Source organism: Paramisgurnus dabryanus, chromosome 11 (assembly GCF_030506205.2).
Source record: "Paramisgurnus dabryanus chromosome 11, PD_genome_1.1, whole genome shotgun sequence".
NCBI lineage: Eukaryota > Metazoa > Chordata > Actinopteri > Cypriniformes > Cobitidae > Paramisgurnus > Paramisgurnus dabryanus.
In genome coordinates this window covers 11,930,926-11,948,057 of record NC_133347.1, presented here as the reverse complement: position 1 = coordinate 11,948,057, position 17,132 = coordinate 11,930,926, and the positions used below count along the sequence as shown (strand labels likewise).

Sequence of the window (17,132 nt, the reverse complement as noted above, 5' to 3'; positions counted from 1 at the left end):
TTGCGTTTCTCTTTTTCCTGATTTTTTTTAGTCAATAAAGAGGGATCTAATACTGACACCAAAGTCCATCTACCTAATTGGTCGGGAGAAGGTAAAGAAAGGACCGGAGAAGGGTCAGATAAAGGAAATACTGAAGAGAAAGCTGGACATCGGCAGTGTACGATCGGTCTCTTTGAGGTGTGTAAATGCTTTAAACTACCCACATGAAAAATACAAACACGTATGTTTGTTTTGGAAACACGGACCGCAGCTAAATGGGTGGATCCTCATTGCATCAAATATAGGCCTATCAATACAGCAAAAACAGGCAACTAAAGCACTTTAATGAGGAACAGCTTTAAACATGCTTTATGTGACATGTAAATAAAGAAATATATTTTTATCGTATGGATATTGACCATAATTCAAACGTAGTCATTTCACACAATAACACTGTAAATGCGAATAACTATACCATTATATATATTTATACAATTATATATATTTCGATAAACGCACACCTAACCTGACAAATGTCTTAAAATAACCATCAAAACAATGTCTGGTAACGGTGCTATAAGCGGGATAATTAACTATTTGAAAATAATGCACACTCCCCCTTGCGTTGTGCGTGGGATGCATTATCGAATCATTCAACGAGTCATCGTCAATTATTTCTTGCATATTCAGCTATTCAAAAATACTTTAAAAGCACCCCGGGTCTGACTGAAGAGTCTGTGCAAGTTTATTCTCTTCATACTTCATTCAGGAGGATGATTATGGGCACAAACAAACTTTCAGACCACCACTGCTGCCATTGCAGACGGTCTGATGCGGAAGTTCTGCCACTGTTTGCAAACTGCAGAAAGGAAATTAACAAACAGGAAATATGTTAATATTTATTGCTCCGTTCTTATTTTTCGCCTTATATGTCTTAACGCTTTGTGGTTGTGTGCTCTGCATACATGAGAAAGAGAGCGAGAGTGACGTAGTTGGTGTTTTGAGATGGTTGTCTAGATGCTGATGGTCTAGAATAGATTATTACAGTATCAAAGAAACGCATAGATAATGTATAAATCAATTACACAGACATTTCCATTCTCCTCTCCCTTCTTATCTCTTTTCTTTACTTTTTAAATTTTTGTCACCACTCCTTTCCTCTCCTTCTTTATTCACCCCCCAAAAAATTGAAAGTATAAAATAAAATGTAAGTTCTGCACATATGAATATGCAAAAATCTCTAGGACAGTGGTATATATTTTGTTAATGTGTACTTTAATTATCCCAAATGTTTTTCACAATATTTGAATTTAGAGTATTTGCAGTGTAACCAGCACTCCTCTGCCCCTGTTCATAGGATTGCTTGTCATTGCAGTCATGTTTGTGTTATCATTGGTTTACACTTTTGCTGCCATAGAAACCATAAGGGATTCTCACTTAATCCAGATTAAGAAGGTGTCCAGCATCAGAAATTTTAAAGGCAATTTTTTTTGTACATATAAGATTAAGGTCAGAAAATATTTCATATAGAATTATAAAAAAAATTTAGATTATTGTTATTAAAAAAATCATTACCGCAACATGATATTACATTAAATATGCATTAACAAACTCTTGTTTCGGTAATGAAAACTAAAAACTTGTCTAGGTACTATGACAAACAAAATTTTAACTTTTATGTGGAGAGATAAAATAAGAACTGCTTACCCGGTAGCCATCTTGAGTGTCACCGTCAATTATGTCCCTTCCAACATTTTTTTTTTTAAATGTTAGTTCCTTGAGGGCTTAAACAATGATTGAAAATTGATGCGGAGGATGAGAAAATTGATCTTGGACACATTTATATTCCCTATTATTGTCTCTACATTTACCAATGATCACCAAAAAATAGCCTACCACATTTTCTTTACTGTAAATGCTTATAGTATAACATGCACTTTTATTTTTTTATTTTTTTAAAAATTATAAATATTTCCATGTCAAAGAACCCAAATCCAGTCATGGACACGTTGTGGTTATTAAAATGTTCCCCTAAAATGTGGAAAAAACAACGAAATTGGGTTTGTATGATGTCATGCAAAATAGTACATGAAGAGATGTTTGTAACTGTATGCTTCTTATTTTGATACTCTTACTTTGCATTTCCTTTTTTTATCAAAATGTTTCATGACACATCATAAGTCTAATTTCGCAAGAATCACCCAAGTGTATTTGACTTCATGTGTGCACCCGAGCACTGATGCATATACTGTCAGAAAAAAAAAGGTTTAAAATTGTACCTTTTCTGTCACTGGGGTGGTACCCTCAAAGGTTCAGTTTTGTACCTTTATGGCTATACAACACATTGAAATGTTGTACCTTTTGGGGTACAATATTATACCTTAAGGACCTATTGTGCACCTTTTAAGGACCAATTTGGTACCAAATAAATGTTAGTGGTACAAAACATTTAACTGTAACTTTAAAGGTACAAAATAGGTGCTTAAAGGAATAGTCTATCCATTTTCCATATTAAACTATGTTATTACCTTAACTAAGAAGAGTTGATACATACCTCTATCATCTTAGTGCGTGCACGTAAGCGCTGGGGCGCGCAGCGACACTTCGATAGCATTTAGCTTAGCCCCATTCATTCAATGGTACCAAACAGAGATCAAGTTAGAAGTGACCAAACACATCAACGTTTTCCTATTTAAGACGAGTAGGAATACGAGCAAGTATGGTGGCACAAAATAAAACGTAGCGCTTTTCTAAGCGGATTTAAAAGAGGAACTATATTTTATTGTGGAATAGCACTTTTGGGAGTACTTTGACTCGGCTGAAAAATCCGCTCCCCTCCCCCCTCTCATAATGGGAGAGGTAGAGTGTTACTGCGCCGAGTCGAAGTACTCCCAAAAGTGATATTTCGCCATACAATATAGTTACCCTTTTAAATCCGCTTAGAAAAGCGCTATGTTTTATTTTGTGCCACCATACTTGCTCGTATTCCTACTCGTCTTAAATAGGAAAACGTTGATGTGTTTGGTCACTTCTAACTTGATCTCTGTTTGGTACCATTGAATGAATGGGGCTAAGCTAAATGCTATCGAAGTGTCGCAGCGCGCCCAAGCGCTTACGTGCACGCACTGAGATGATAGAGGGATGTATCAACTCTTCTTAGTTAAGGTAATAACATAGTTTAATATGGAAAATGGACTAATCCTTTAAGGTATAATATTGTACCCCAAAAGGTACAAGATTTCAATGTGTTGTATACCCATAAAAGGTACAAAACTGAACCTTTGAGGGTACCACCCCAGTGACAGAAAAGGTAAAATTTTAAACCTTTTTTTCTGACAGTGGCTTATATGCACAGATATATTTTGAAATATGAAAATGTAAACAAGTATCAGATATTCGTTACTTAACAAACGTGCGTGTTCATACAGTAGGCGTCAATTTATTTTTCCACCGGTGCGTGCTCGTCACAACGTCAAGCAATCCTTAGGTTATTTGGCAACGGCAGACGCTCTGGAGCGCCCAAGCGCATTGAAAAGGAGGAGAGCAGCACGGTTTTTGCCTGGTTTTAGATGCAGTGAGTTTATTAAAGCATTGTAGATATTGCAACTCGCAACTCACCAATCAGAGAGGCTCCTGAATTTCAAAAGCGTATATGATTAAAATGAATTGAACATATGTGCTTGGCCATTTCAATGGGTGCTTGAGCCGAGCGCCTATGTGCGTGTTTATTGTAGCACTTCCATCCATGAAACAACATGTGTGTAATTGAGGAACTTTAGTGGGGTTATAATGTTTCCTGTCGCGCTGAAAATGCATTATGATGGTGTACTGTTAACGCAGATTGATACTTTTTCACAACCTTGACCAAGAGAGAATATCTTGCCTCATTATTCTGCCCCCAAGCCAGTGGGTCATCACTGATATCAGTTGCCTCCCCTTACAAATAGTGCACTAACTCGAGTCTACTGGCTAGGCAAGATTGTACTTTATATTTTTTATAGTTTGTGATGTGCACACAAACACGGGTCGCACGGTGGTTATGACAACCGTCATGACTACACACCAAACCTCCAAAAGTATCAAAATGTATTTAATAAAAGACTTTCAAATAGCGTATGACATTTTGAGCACGCAGGCTCTTCATCAGAACACATAAATTTCTCATGTGATTTTTTTTGTAGTCAAGCACCAACTTTAGGTCAATGTGCGTGCTTTTGTTTTGCTTTTGTCATTGTGCCATCCATAGACGTGATTTGTGAGTCCTACTGTCTTTCAAAGCATGATAAAGCTACGCCATTGTAGTTGTTGTTGTTGTTTAGCGACCTCTAGTGGTGAAAATGACATATTCTGCCTTTAATTATCACACACTACACACATTGCATTACTGATTTAATGATACATCAAATTGTACAGCTTAAGGAGGAAAGACGAGGAAAAACAAACAGCTAGCTTCCAGCCACATCAAGGGAGCTAAACATCATATAGAAATGGAGTAGGACTTCTGTGACATCAAACCCATCATAGCAACATCTAAGAAAACATTCAAAATATCTTTGCAGATGCGAATTTAACTTAAATTTTAGCACTAACTCTAGTCTTTCGGTACTATTTTTCAGTACAAGACAAGATGACTTCTTCATCCTTCATGACGCTGAGTATGACAGTCTTCTGGAGTCCACGTTTAAGACGGAGTTCCTCAGCCTGCTGTGCAAGCGCTATGAGGAACACACCAAAAACAAACTTTCACTGTCCTTCAGCGACAGGTCCTAATATTTATGTAAATGCATTGGTAAACATTATCAAGCAAATATGTAAGCCCAGTTCTTTACTGATGGTTACGTTTGGTGCAGGCTGGAGTTTCGTGTGAAGAAGGAGGGCTGGGGAGGAGGTGGCACTCGTGTGGTGGCCTTTCAGAGAGGGCAGGGCAATGTAGCTGTGATCAAACCTGGAGGAAAAACACTTTCTATCACTGTAGGAGATGGTCTTCCAAAGACATCCAGTAAGTGATTGTGGGAATAAATGGAAGGATAGATGGTAATTGATCATTTGAATCACTATATATATATAATGTTGTGTTTCTCCAGAGCCAACCAGGAAGGGCATGCCACAGAGTCATGGAGGAAGAAGCCACCAACAGCATAGAGGTATAAAATCCTCTTCATTTATCTAATTGTTATGTTATTTATGTGCACAGCAAATATAATTCTTGTTGACTGACCATCGATTTCTTATAGGTGGTCATCAGAATGGGGCTGCACAGTTTGCCCGTGGTGCTCCTCAGCAACAAAGGGATGCAACGTACTCCCTCCCCATGAGACCAAACCCTCCACCCAGCAACGCTCTTCCCAAAATGGGATCACAAAATAGTCGAAAAAACACCAGACAGGCACAGAATCAATCCAAGAACCTTGACTTCCTCAATGTACCCGATCAGGGCATGTCAGGGTAAGAGAATTTCTGATAATTGTAAATGTGTTGCATACATGATATGCATAATGAACTCTGCAGTTGATTCTGTTTAGGAGGATGTGAGCCTTAAGTGTTTTGTGTGCCTCTTTAATATCCAGTTTTTGTGAATACTGAGTGTAAAATGTTTTGTTTGCCAGGATGCAGAGGAAAAAGAGTATCAGTCAGCGCCCACCCCCGGCCCCCTCGAGCCGACCCAGACCTCAGCCCCGACCACAGGGCCCTCGTTGCAGAGCGCTCTATCAATATGTGGGCCAGGATGTGGATGAAATTTGCTTTGATGTTAATGACATCATAGATCTAATCAGTGAAGGTAAGACTTAAAAATTAAAGAATAGTGTACTATTATTTAACCAAGTAGGACATGAATGCAGATGGACATCTATTGATGACCCTGGCACGAAGTTTCATTTAAAAAATCAGATGCTAAAACCTGTCCTTAGCCTTATCCGTGAAACGGCAACACTGGAATCAGATAAAGGTTGCATCATGGTTTCTTTGTTGAAGTTATTGTCGTTTCTCACAGTGTGCTCTGAATCTGAGCATAGTTGTGCCAAACCCACCTGTCACAGGCAGATAATAAACCAGAAGAACAGAATTTCAAAAAAATGAAGAGTTACTACATTTTGCCTTTTGAGGGAAGCATATCCTGCCCCTAAAATCTGAATCACATTAAATCCAGATGGTTTATGTAGTTTTTTTGTGTGTGTAAATTTAGTGAACGTTAAAATGTGATAATAGATACTTTAGTATCTCTTCTTCTGGATTTTCTGTAGATCCATCTGGCTGGTGGCGAGGTCGGATTCATGGGAAGGAAGGTCTCTTTCCTGGGAACTACGTTGAGAAAATCTGATTTCTCTATGCGAGCAAAGTAGATGGGAATGATAACCCTGCACTGTAACTTTCAACCTCAAACCTCCACTAAATCTCTGGGATTTTGGGAACGCTCCAATCTTGGCCAGTGACAAGATCAACAATTTCAAATCCAGCTTCAAGGACATTCTGAGTACTACTTTACTAAATTGAAGTATTTTGTACACTGAAGAGACACACTGTTTACAAAGACTCTGCACTGTCCACAAGTGACCACTGGGTTGTGCTGTTATGCGGTTTTAAAGAACTGCCTTATAAACAGTTAAACATGAATTAACAAGATTTTTGCAATATGTTTGTGTCTAAAACCCAAGAAACTGTATATGTAAAAACATTACAAAACATTTTCTGTTTTGAATAATGTTTTATCCTCTTTTTTGCAATATTGTTTTAATGTTAAATCAGACAAAACAAATCACAGATTGATTTCTGGGATACTAACAGTATTAAAGTGAGCCTTGTTTAAAATGATAATGCTGTACTATTACCTGTAAAACGTGCAGTAGTATGAACTTTGAATAAGGATCCCAATTCTTGCAAAAAGTTATTTTACCACAAAATGTAGTGTTTATATTCTCATAAATATGTAAATTACAGTGCTGATTATAAATTATGTTTAAAAGCCCCTTATTTGTGCTGCACATAAAGTGTCCAGTTCACTCTGTTCAGGTTGTCTTACAAACAAATGCAAATGTTTGTTTTGCAATTACATGTAAATGAATAGTTTGCTCAAAAATGAAAATTCTGTCATAATTTACTTACCCGTATGTTGTTCTAAAGATTATTTATTTTGAACACATAAGAAAATATTCTAATAAATAATGGTAAGCACACAGTTGACAGTACCTATTGATTTCCATATTTTTTTTCCAACTATGGAAGTCAATGGGGGTTCTTTGTTCAGTCGAGAAGAAATTGTTTTTTGAGGAAAACATTCAAGGATTTTTCTCATTTTAATGGACTTTAATAGACCCCAACACTTTATCGTTTTAATGCAGTTTAAAATTTTTGTTTCAAAGGACTCTTAACGATCCCAAACGAGGCGTAAGGGTCATATCTAGTGAAACAATTGACATTTTTGACAAGAAAAATAAAAAATATGCACTTTAAAACCACAACTTCTCGTCTATTTCTAGTCCTGTGATGCGCCAGCGCTACCTCACGTAATGCCGTGGAAAGGTCACATGTTACATGAAACGCACATTTGCGGACCATTTTAAACAATAAACTGACAATAAAAAGACATTAATTAGTATCATTTGACATACAACAACGTCAGAACGGTCCTCTTTCTCCACACTTGTAAACACTGGGGCGTAGTTTCGCATACGTCATCTGTGACCTCTTGATGTGATGACGTATTGCGTGAAGTCGCACTGGTAGACGAGAAGTTGTGGTTTTAAAAGTGCATATTTTTTATTTTTCTTGTCAAAAATGACAATCGTATCAATAGATAAGACCCTTATGCCTCGTTTGAGATTGTTTAGAGTCCTTTGAAACTCCATTGAAACTGCAATTTTAAGCTGCATTAAAACTGTTGCGTGTTGGGGTCCATTAAAGTCCATTAAAATGAGAAAAATCCTGGAATGTTTTCCTCAAAAAAACATAATTTCTTCTCGACTAAACAAAGAAAAACATCAACATTTTGGATGACATGGTGGTGAGTAAATTATCTGGATTTTTTTTGGAAAATTTACTAATCCTTTGGCCTTTTAGCCAGTACACTGCATTCCTGATACCGTTTGAAGCCCAGTTTTAAAGCTTCACCTAAAAACATATTTTGTAGTCTTTTCTTGTAGATTTGCCCCTCACCTAATTTCCATGGAATGATGTTAGGATTGAATTTGCAGAAGAATAGAGGGCATTTGCCCTGAAACAAAAAGGTGTTTTGACAGACAGGTGAAGATGGAGAAACGTTGTTTCTGTGGCAGCAAAGGTATAGTGGAACTCCCACTGTGGGAGGACTGGTTGAACAGGTGAGTTCAGGCTTAACAGGTACACGAAGATTTACTATGACAAGAAAAGGAAAGAGTGTCAGTTCTTCATTAACTCCAGCAGGTTGCCAAGTGTGGAAAATTAACAAAACTAAGAACTGCCTGCGTGTGATTTTATTGGTTTTAGAGGGCACCTGTTTCATCTTATTACGCCTCATAATGTCATTTGGATTTGGATTGTCTCATGTTTTGAGGCTGCAGGGTGATCTTTGTTTCAGTTTTATTGCTGCTTTGTGGTTTAACAAGCATTTTGAAAGAATGTACAGCCTTTACCATGGTAACCTGTTTAAATCGTACCACAACATTTACTGGTTATTGTGTTTATGGCATCTCAACAATTTGAAAAACATTCAGATACATTCTGTGCTTGTTTTTTGGCACGTTTACCGTTTAATTTAATTAAATTGTGCATGATTTTGCACAATAAATAACCTCCAAAGCAGTTTTACAAATAATGCTTCACAAACCACCAAAACCGGTGGCATTAAATCCATTAGAATTTCTGTGGTGGTTTATTGGTTTCTCAGCAACGGAGACCACTCAATATAATTGGACAATGAATGAATGAACGAACAAACAGATGAATGGAGTGAAAAATAAAGGACGAACTGCATGAATGAATTTAATGAAAAAAAAATACAATTGTAAATATTATCAAGTTAATGAATATCTCAAACTCGACAGGTGAGGTTTAATTGTGATTCACTTCGACTTGTCAAACTTGCGCTGCAGCTCGTACCAGAGGCGGCGCGCGTGCCAGCCGTTCTCATGTAAATCGGCGCGTTTCTGGTCTGTCAGCATTGCGCTTTGACAGCTTATACAATGAAGAATGCGACCGATCGCTCGGTTTCACCTCAACTCTTCAGGTGATGTCACAGACTGAGACCCGAGTAACAGGATCGGGGACATTTCTCTCCCCTACTTAAACTTACCTGACACACGAAATGGAGCGCGCGGCGGTGGATGCATTTTTAACAGGTAAGCGATAGCGTTTTATCTAAGAGTGTGGTCGTTTGACATTATCGATTTGAGGGAGTTTATATAACAGACTAATGATTATCGGTTATTGTTATTTCTTGAATGTTTTTGATTTGTCTGCGCTCCCTATCAATTCATTTAGGCTATCCATTGGATTTACTTTCCCTAGTACTGAGGCTTAAGCGGTCTGAGGTCCTAAAGAACAGATCCATTAAAAAAAAATGTTGTTGTACGAGATGGACTTATACGTAGTAGTTTAGCTATTATTACTTATGGGTGCGACTACTGGCTTTTCACCTGTACAAGTGTTTTAGATTTATAAAACCACGTGACCGCAAGCAGATTTACGTTATAACATTGCCATAAAATGTGAATTTTATGTCATGCGTATAAACAGTAAAGAAATTGCCTAGTAGCTAGTTTAATGTTTAAAAACCAATCCAGCGTCCTAATTCGCATACTTTCAGTCCTAAATAGTTTTCAAAATTATGTCCCAAAATGTAGTGTGTTAAAATTAGTATACTTAAAGTACACGGATGTACTTCAATTTCTATTGAAAATTCGAACTTATTGTGAGAGACAGGGGTTTGGTGACATCACACTGATTTGATGAATGAATAAAATGATACTTTAATGAATTAAAATATTATAATATATGGTAAATATTACATAAGTAAAAAGAAAGAAGAAAAGTTAAATTTTGTATTATGTGTTAACGTTCACAATGTTCGTCTAGGCAACAATGAGCACTTCAGTTTTGTGTTAGTATGTGTTGGCGCTTGCTTATAGCTGCGCACTAAAATGTATATACTTTCCCATAACAAATACAGTAGTACATACTTTTAGGTCGAAGTAGGCGAGTTTGGATGCAGCACACGTGAACTAGAAAAATGGTGTTTAATATGACAACATTCGAGCTGTACGGTTATAGGAAACAATATGTTGTACTTACATGTAAAACCTGCTCAGGCAGGAGAAACAGTGTAAAATGTCACCTGACAGTTAAAGCTCAGGTTAATATAGACACCTTCTGTTGAAGCAGGTCCGCCTTTGTGTAATATCTCCATATTGAAACACTGGTGTTTTGTCCTTTAAAAAAGGCAAAACAAAAAACAACAGATGTTAGTCATAAAAATTTTAAAATATCATTGTGATGTATTTACATTGTCTTTGTCTTTCAGGGATCCCCATATTCCCATCATTAGATAAAATGGCAAGCGTGTTTTCTTATGAGAGCTCTGAGGTGGACTGGTGTGAAGATAACTATAAACACTCAGAGATTGTTGTGGAGTATTTCAACACGGTATGTTTGTAACAGACCAGACACAAACCCTTTATTCAAACCTGTTTGTCTGTTTAACCTCTCTGAATGTCTATAACCGTTAGCACTCCTTTATATCACGAGGAATCCGGCACATTGTTAGCTACACAAATTGCTTCAGTCTCCATACAGTAATGCGTAAAGCACCATGGTTTTATCCAGTAACTGCACCCATACCATTGACACATTTCTGGGTGACTCAAGCACACATCTTGTGTCTATACCATGTGTAAAAAAGACAATCTGGATAGGCACATTCAGCTTATGGCCCTACCCCGATAGCAAACACATAACTACATAGAAATGTAAAAAAGCATTTATGAGACTGAATGATTTGGTGTCTCACCTAATCGCTAACATACCCTCTCCTCTTCTTCCTCAGATGAGCAGTTTTATTTTTTTTGTGATATCCCCCATAATGTTGTATCTGCTGCACCCATACGCCAGAGAGAGGAACCTGGCGGTACATCTGGTCTGGATCATGATGGTATTTGTAGGCAAGTGTCACCATGTTACCATGACAGTTAAAGGGATAGTTCACCCAAAAATAAAAATTCTGTCATCATTTACTCACTCTCATGTTGTTACAAATCGGTATAAATTTAATTTTTTTGATGAACACAAAGGAAGATATTTTAAGAAATGTTTGTAATCAAACGATTTGTGGACCCCATTTACTTCCATAGTAGGAAAAAAGAAGACCATGGAAGTAAATGGGGTCCACGAACGGTTTGGTTGCAAACATTTCTCAAAATATCTTCCTTTGTGAAATGAAAATAAATTTATACACGTTTGTAACAACATGAGGGTGAGTAAATAATGACAGAATTTTCATTTTTAGGTAAACTATCCCTTTATATGTACAATGTGTTTTAACATTAGTGATCCACCAGGGGTCAGTATTGCTTAGTAGATCATTCTGATTCATGTTGGTGAAACTGAAATGCAGAACTGTTTATGCAGAAATAAAGCAGTTGTGTGTGGTTATGCCAAAATGAGTCAGTTGTTGTACATTCAAAATTTGTACAATCAAAAATCATATATAATCATTAAATAAGCATTTCAATATCCCTCCTTAGGTATCTTCTCCATGTATTTTCACATGACTCTGAGTTTCATGGGCCAGATGCTTGATGAGCTGTCAATTGTCTGGGTTTTGGCTATCGGCTACTCCCTGTGGTTCCCACGCAGACACTTCCCTTATTTTGTTAAGGACAGGTAAGAACTCAATTCATATTCTGTTTTTTAATTTGACTGCACCATGTGGACTATTTCGGGATAATGGCATGAATTTTCTTTTTTAATTTATTGTTATTAGTGATGCACCGATGTATCGTCCGCCCATGGGCGGAAATCCCGGGGGGGTCGGGGGGGACAGGACCCCCCCTATCTGAGGGTTGTCCCCCCTAAAATATCATTAGAATATGTGTATTGAAAATAATTTAATGATTTATAATACTTAAAATAGTTGTGTAAGAAGTGAAACAATACAAATGCAAACGGAGCAACAACAAAAAAACGTTTTAAACATTTTGATTCCCCCTCCCTTGCCTCACAGTGGTTTGGTCCACTGCCCGCGCCCCTTTTACCTCACCACCACACATTCCGGTGGTAGAGAAGTGTACGGAGCCGACGCGTTAATCAGCTATACAACGTTTCCCATCACTTATCAGTTTATCCTCATATGTTTTAAAACTGGACTATTTTGACATCTAAACATGAACATATTTTGTTTTCTGAGAACAGAAGCAGATAAACGATCAAGAAAACATTTTTATGCATTCATGCAGAGGTGAGGCAGAGCTGAAAGTAACAAATTACATTTACTCACCTGGCTGTAACTGAGTTTTTTGTGTACTTTTACTTTGAGTAGTTTTTAAAATCTGTACTTTACTTTTACTTAAGTATGTTTAAAGTATTGTAGGTTACTTCGCTACAGGTTAAATCATATCCGTTACTGAGTAAAAATAAATAAAAAAGTAAGGTGATAAAGACGCGCCACGGTCGGATGATTGATTGATGGGCGGGGGAACGCGCAAAAAGAACCATGGAGAGGGACGAGACAGGCGCGGGCTAATGCAGACCCTCAATTCAATTCTTATGAAAGAAACCCCTGGCCTTTGACGCAAAGCGATTGTTTCATTCAGGTAGGGTTCGTGCTCTTGAGTACGGAGTTTGTGAATTGCCGACCGGGTTTTAACCGCTAATTTGCACGATGCGTTTTTAATACATGCGCATTATCTTCCGAGGTCTAGCAGCTTTGCGTCAAGTCAAACAACTTAAGAAGTCCTCGAGAATGCGCAGATCATTAGACATTGCAGAGAGAGAGAGAGAGCGAGCGCGCGAGAGAGATAGATTGAAAGACATCAGGTACACAGGTCTGGGAGCTAATAAACGTGTAAAGGATGTATAGTGTATAGCCATGGCACTCATCTCATTATATGCTCATTTATGTATATAGTTTAATAACAATGTATGTTACCAGCAATACATCAATTACAACCTTCATATAATGATTGTATTTAGCTGCTGACCTCATATTATTTTTGTTTCAAAAGTGCATAACTCACCTGTAAAAATCATTAAATAATTCCATAAATGTTTCTTAGTTATAAAAAAGCTTTTTATTTTATTAACATTTGTTATTGCACTTTAATTGTAGAGATGTTTACAATTAAAAACATAGTTTGAGATGTATATATCCTTCCTTTGTGAACTATACTAGAAACCTCTCCCCGCTGTAAAAAAGTAACTCTTAAAATTAAAATGACTTTTTACTTGAGTAGATTTTTAGACCAGTAACTTTACTTTTACTTAAGTAAAATATTATTAAAGTAACTTTACTTTTACTTAAGTAAAATATTATTAAAGTAACTTTACTTTTACTTAAGTAGCATATTATTAAAGTAACTTTACTATTACTTAAGTAGAAAATTTTATTAGCCTACTCTTTTCACCTCTGCATTCATATGTATTAAAATTAAATTTGCGTCTGTTCATAGAGAGAGAGAAACGTTTTCTATCTGTACCCATTTCCTTGCAAGTACAATTTTGCCTGTATTATTGGTGTCCCCTTCAAAAATTGTTCTTGAAAAATTTTATGTTTATTGTCCCCCCCAACATTTAGATGAGATTTTCGCCCCTGCGTCCGCCGATATTTATCGGCCGATTTTTGATGAATTTGAAACCATCGGCATATCGGCAATAGCACGAGAAAGGCCGATACCGATTGTTTATTAATTAACTGCATAAAGAATTCCATTATATGTAAAAAACAAAAATGAGTTAATGTTGTTAATAAAATAAATGCTGTAGCAAAAACCACCATTGAAGGTTGTCTTATTATATTTGTTTTAGCTTAATTTGTGCCTCTCTTATTAGGTTGGTCGGTTAAATGTTAATTAGATAAAATCCATGCTCAGTAAAAATAATTTGATGCAGAAATAAACTAGCTAATAGACCAACTGTATAGTATTGTATACAAGTGTTTAATATCGGCATCTGTATCGGCCAGAAGTTGTCTGTTTAAATCGGTATCGGCCAAAAAAATTCTATCGGTGCATCCCTAATTGTTTTACATCTGCAATTCTGTAAAAAATAGAAAGAAGCAATTAAAGGATCCATTTATACAATTTGGGAGAGATCGTGTCCACAGCTTTCCCATTGGGGTCTAACCAGCTGTTGAGTAATATTTAAATAGGCGTGAGAAGATTTGAGATGGTTTGCTGAGATCTTCCAAACTATTTTATTGGACTATCATCATGTGGGTTTTGATAAAGCATGTCTATAATACATAGAGAAACTATCCATTAGTTCACCAAGTCATCTGTGCTATGCTAACCAACCAGACTGTGACCCGTAAGGTTTTCTTGTGGTTTGGAATAGTTTACATTTCTATCTACAATTTAGATGACTAAATGGTGAAAAGTGGGTTTGGCGATCTGCAGTTTGAATTTTGTTTTTCTTTGTCTTGTTCCTCAGGAGATGCTTCACGCAGATGGTTGCAGTCCTCACGGTTGTAACATCTCTGTCCTCTTTCGTCAAACCAACAGCCAATGCCTATGCCCTCAACTTTTTTGGAATACATATTCTCTACTCACTGCTGATAGAGTTAAAGAGGTAAAATATATGCATCTTTTATATATGCATCTATTATTCACATTGCAGTAAAACACATAAATGCTTTTTTAAACTGTGAATATTATATATAAGCATTATAAAAAGTACCCACTATATTTTTCTATACATCAGAGTTGAATAAAAACTGAAAAGGCTCATTATACTGGATTCGATGTTTATCTCATTTGCCATTATGCTTGTCTTTCACTTAACTTCATTATTGATATTTTTCTCACCAAGTTGCACAGATCAAAGAGTGTTGCGATTGTCCTGGGCTACTATTGGCCTGTGGGTGCTGGCCATTTCCTGCTGGATTAGCGATCGCTTTGGTTGTAGCTTCTGGCAGAAACTGGACTTCTGTTATCTGCATGGGATCTGGTAAGTGAGGCTGATTGTGCCATGATGTCTCCATATGAAACTGGGTTACACATACAAAATAAGCCACGTTGCACGAACTGTCATTCTAATTTTCTTCACTTTTCTGCTCAGGCACATTTTGATTGTGTTAGCCACTGCTTATGCCAGCACTTTAATCGCTTACTTGGATGCTACCCTGGAGATCCCCTACTCGCTACCCCACGTGCAGTATTGGCCACGGGATAACTGGGCCATTGGGCTGCCTTACGTTGTCCTCAAAGGATCCACAAAGCTCAAAAAAAGATGTTAACAGACAGAACAATATGCAAAGATGTATTATCATATTTATAAAGCTGATAGGTGTAATGCTGATCTAGGTCCACCATTTACCTTAGAATGAGTAGGCAGAATGGAGATGATCCTGGATCAGAGAGACACTACGCCTATGAATGAAGTGAAGCGGGAAGTAATTTTTATATGAGACAAATGTTACCTTTTTAACTTTTTTTTTTTGCCATTTTGGAACTTCAACCAATTTCCTCACAGAACCAAACAGTTGTGTGTGTGTGTGTGTGTGTGTGTGTGTGTTTGCGTGTATGCGTGCATGTATGATGTGTGTGACATTTTAATTCGAGCTGCACGTGAGCTGTATTATCTTTAAAAACATTTTCTGTTGTTGTGTAAAAAGGAATATTTTTTAGTTTTGACAAGATTGAATGTTTTAAATTTTTTTATATGAATCAAGGACTTTAACTTTATAGATTACATTTATTAACTAAAGTGTGATAACTACTGGATGTATGTGTAAAACTTGTATTATACAGTAATTGTAGTGTAGAGGTGCTTATGTAAACTATGTTATATTAAGAAAGTGGTTCTCAAAGTTTTCGGCATGCAACCCCTCCATGTAGGGTGCATTCCGTTGTACCCCAAAGAACATTCATGACATAAAACAATGTAAATTTAGAATTTGAATAAAACAAAACAAAAAATGTATGGATGTTTAATTACCAAGAATTTATGATAAATTCATGTACTTTATGGGGCCCCCATCTTGCGCCCCCCCAGTTTAAGAACCACTGAATTAAGAGTATTTAAGGAGAAGTCACTGTGTTGAACGAATATTACACATGTCAATTCTCTCAAAGCAATGGTGCAAATGTTTTTTTACTAATTTAATAAATGGGAATCTGTGTGTGGTATTGGAATAATTAAGTCTTGTTTTTATAAAGTATGTACTATGTAAACTTTATACTATATCTGTAACCTCCACCTCATTGTATGAAACCATGTATATTTTATGATGTACTGATACACATTGTTTTATATAAATTATGATTGTTAAAACATGCAGTTGAAATGAGATTATTTCAAGGTTTAAAAATCTTGTCATCATAAAAGATTTTAAATAAGCACACTGAACTGCTCCACGAGATTCAACATAGTACCAAGGGACTAAACTCATTAATGATGCAGCTGGTCGCATGCTTTATTTAGTAAACAAAATGAGGTCAAGTGGAGGTTAAGGATTTTAGGCTGTTGGCTTTTATTTAGCGCCATCTTGTGTTCATTTTTGAGTTGCAGCGTATGCAGCTGAGGTAGTTTATTGACAGTCTTACCATCTTCTGCTCTGTTCGTAGATATATTTACAATTTAAAGTTTTTTTTCTCACAGATATTTAAATGTTTTTACAGTGGCTGTCCCATCAGATGCCCTACACTCTTCTGCTAACACTATCTATGAGCAATAGAGTTGTTTAAACCACAATTATTTAATATTTTAATATCAACCACCACTGTAAAAAAATAAGTTACAGATTCACTCCTGTTTAAAAGTTTAAGTTCATTTGACTAAAATGTTTCTCATGATTTTAAAAATAGTTTAATCTGAAAATATACTTTAGTTGTTTTAACCAAACATATAATTGTGCCAAATATAATTTCTAATAATTTTTAATAATACTTTCTTTAGAAAACTACGTTTTTAAACATATTTTTGAAAAGCATGAGTTGGGCTGGATATTGAAATAAAAGCAACAAGAATAG

At 36.4% G+C, this 17,132-nt stretch overlaps 2 protein-coding genes and 1 long non-coding RNA gene across 4 annotated transcripts in view; 2 read left to right on the top strand and 1 right to left on the bottom strand.

The window, feature by feature from the left end:
• The window catches only part of myo1f (myosin IF), a 28,446-nt gene extending 21,010 nt beyond the window's left edge, over positions 1-7,436 (top strand). The window contains exons 22-28 of the mRNA XM_065246784.1: positions 32-177; positions 4,596-4,742; positions 4,830-4,978; positions 5,064-5,123; positions 5,214-5,424; positions 5,586-5,758; positions 6,222-7,436. Coding sequence (XP_065102856.1) covers positions 32-177; positions 4,596-4,742; positions 4,830-4,978; positions 5,064-5,123; positions 5,214-5,424; positions 5,586-5,758; positions 6,222-6,298 — 963 coding nt within the window. The 3' untranslated portion in view covers positions 6,299-7,436. The remainder of the gene's footprint in view (positions 1-31; positions 178-4,595; positions 4,743-4,829; positions 4,979-5,063; positions 5,124-5,213; positions 5,425-5,585; positions 5,759-6,221) is intronic.
• Positions 1-11,091, bottom strand: part of LOC135729265 (uncharacterized) — a 42,505-nt gene extending 31,414 nt beyond the window's left edge. For both annotated transcript variants that reach the window (XR_010525642.2, XR_010525641.2), the window contains exons 1-2: positions 10,958-11,091; positions 10,243-10,379 (exon numbers count right to left, since the gene is read on the bottom strand). This is a non-coding gene — a long non-coding RNA (uncharacterized lncRNA). The remainder of the gene's footprint in view (positions 1-10,242; positions 10,380-10,957) is intronic.
• acer1 (alkaline ceramidase 1) lies at positions 9,115-16,466 on the top strand. Its single transcript, XM_065246785.2, has 7 exons — positions 9,115-9,290; positions 10,472-10,593; positions 10,994-11,108; positions 11,691-11,829; positions 14,593-14,730; positions 14,971-15,108; positions 15,220-16,466. Exons 1-7 carry the CDS (start codon positions 9,257-9,259, stop codon positions 15,395-15,397), a joined length of 864 nt encoding a protein of 287 aa, XP_065102857.1. The 5' UTR covers positions 9,115-9,256; the 3' UTR covers positions 15,398-16,466.
• Positions 16,467-17,132: the final 666 nt, after the last annotated feature.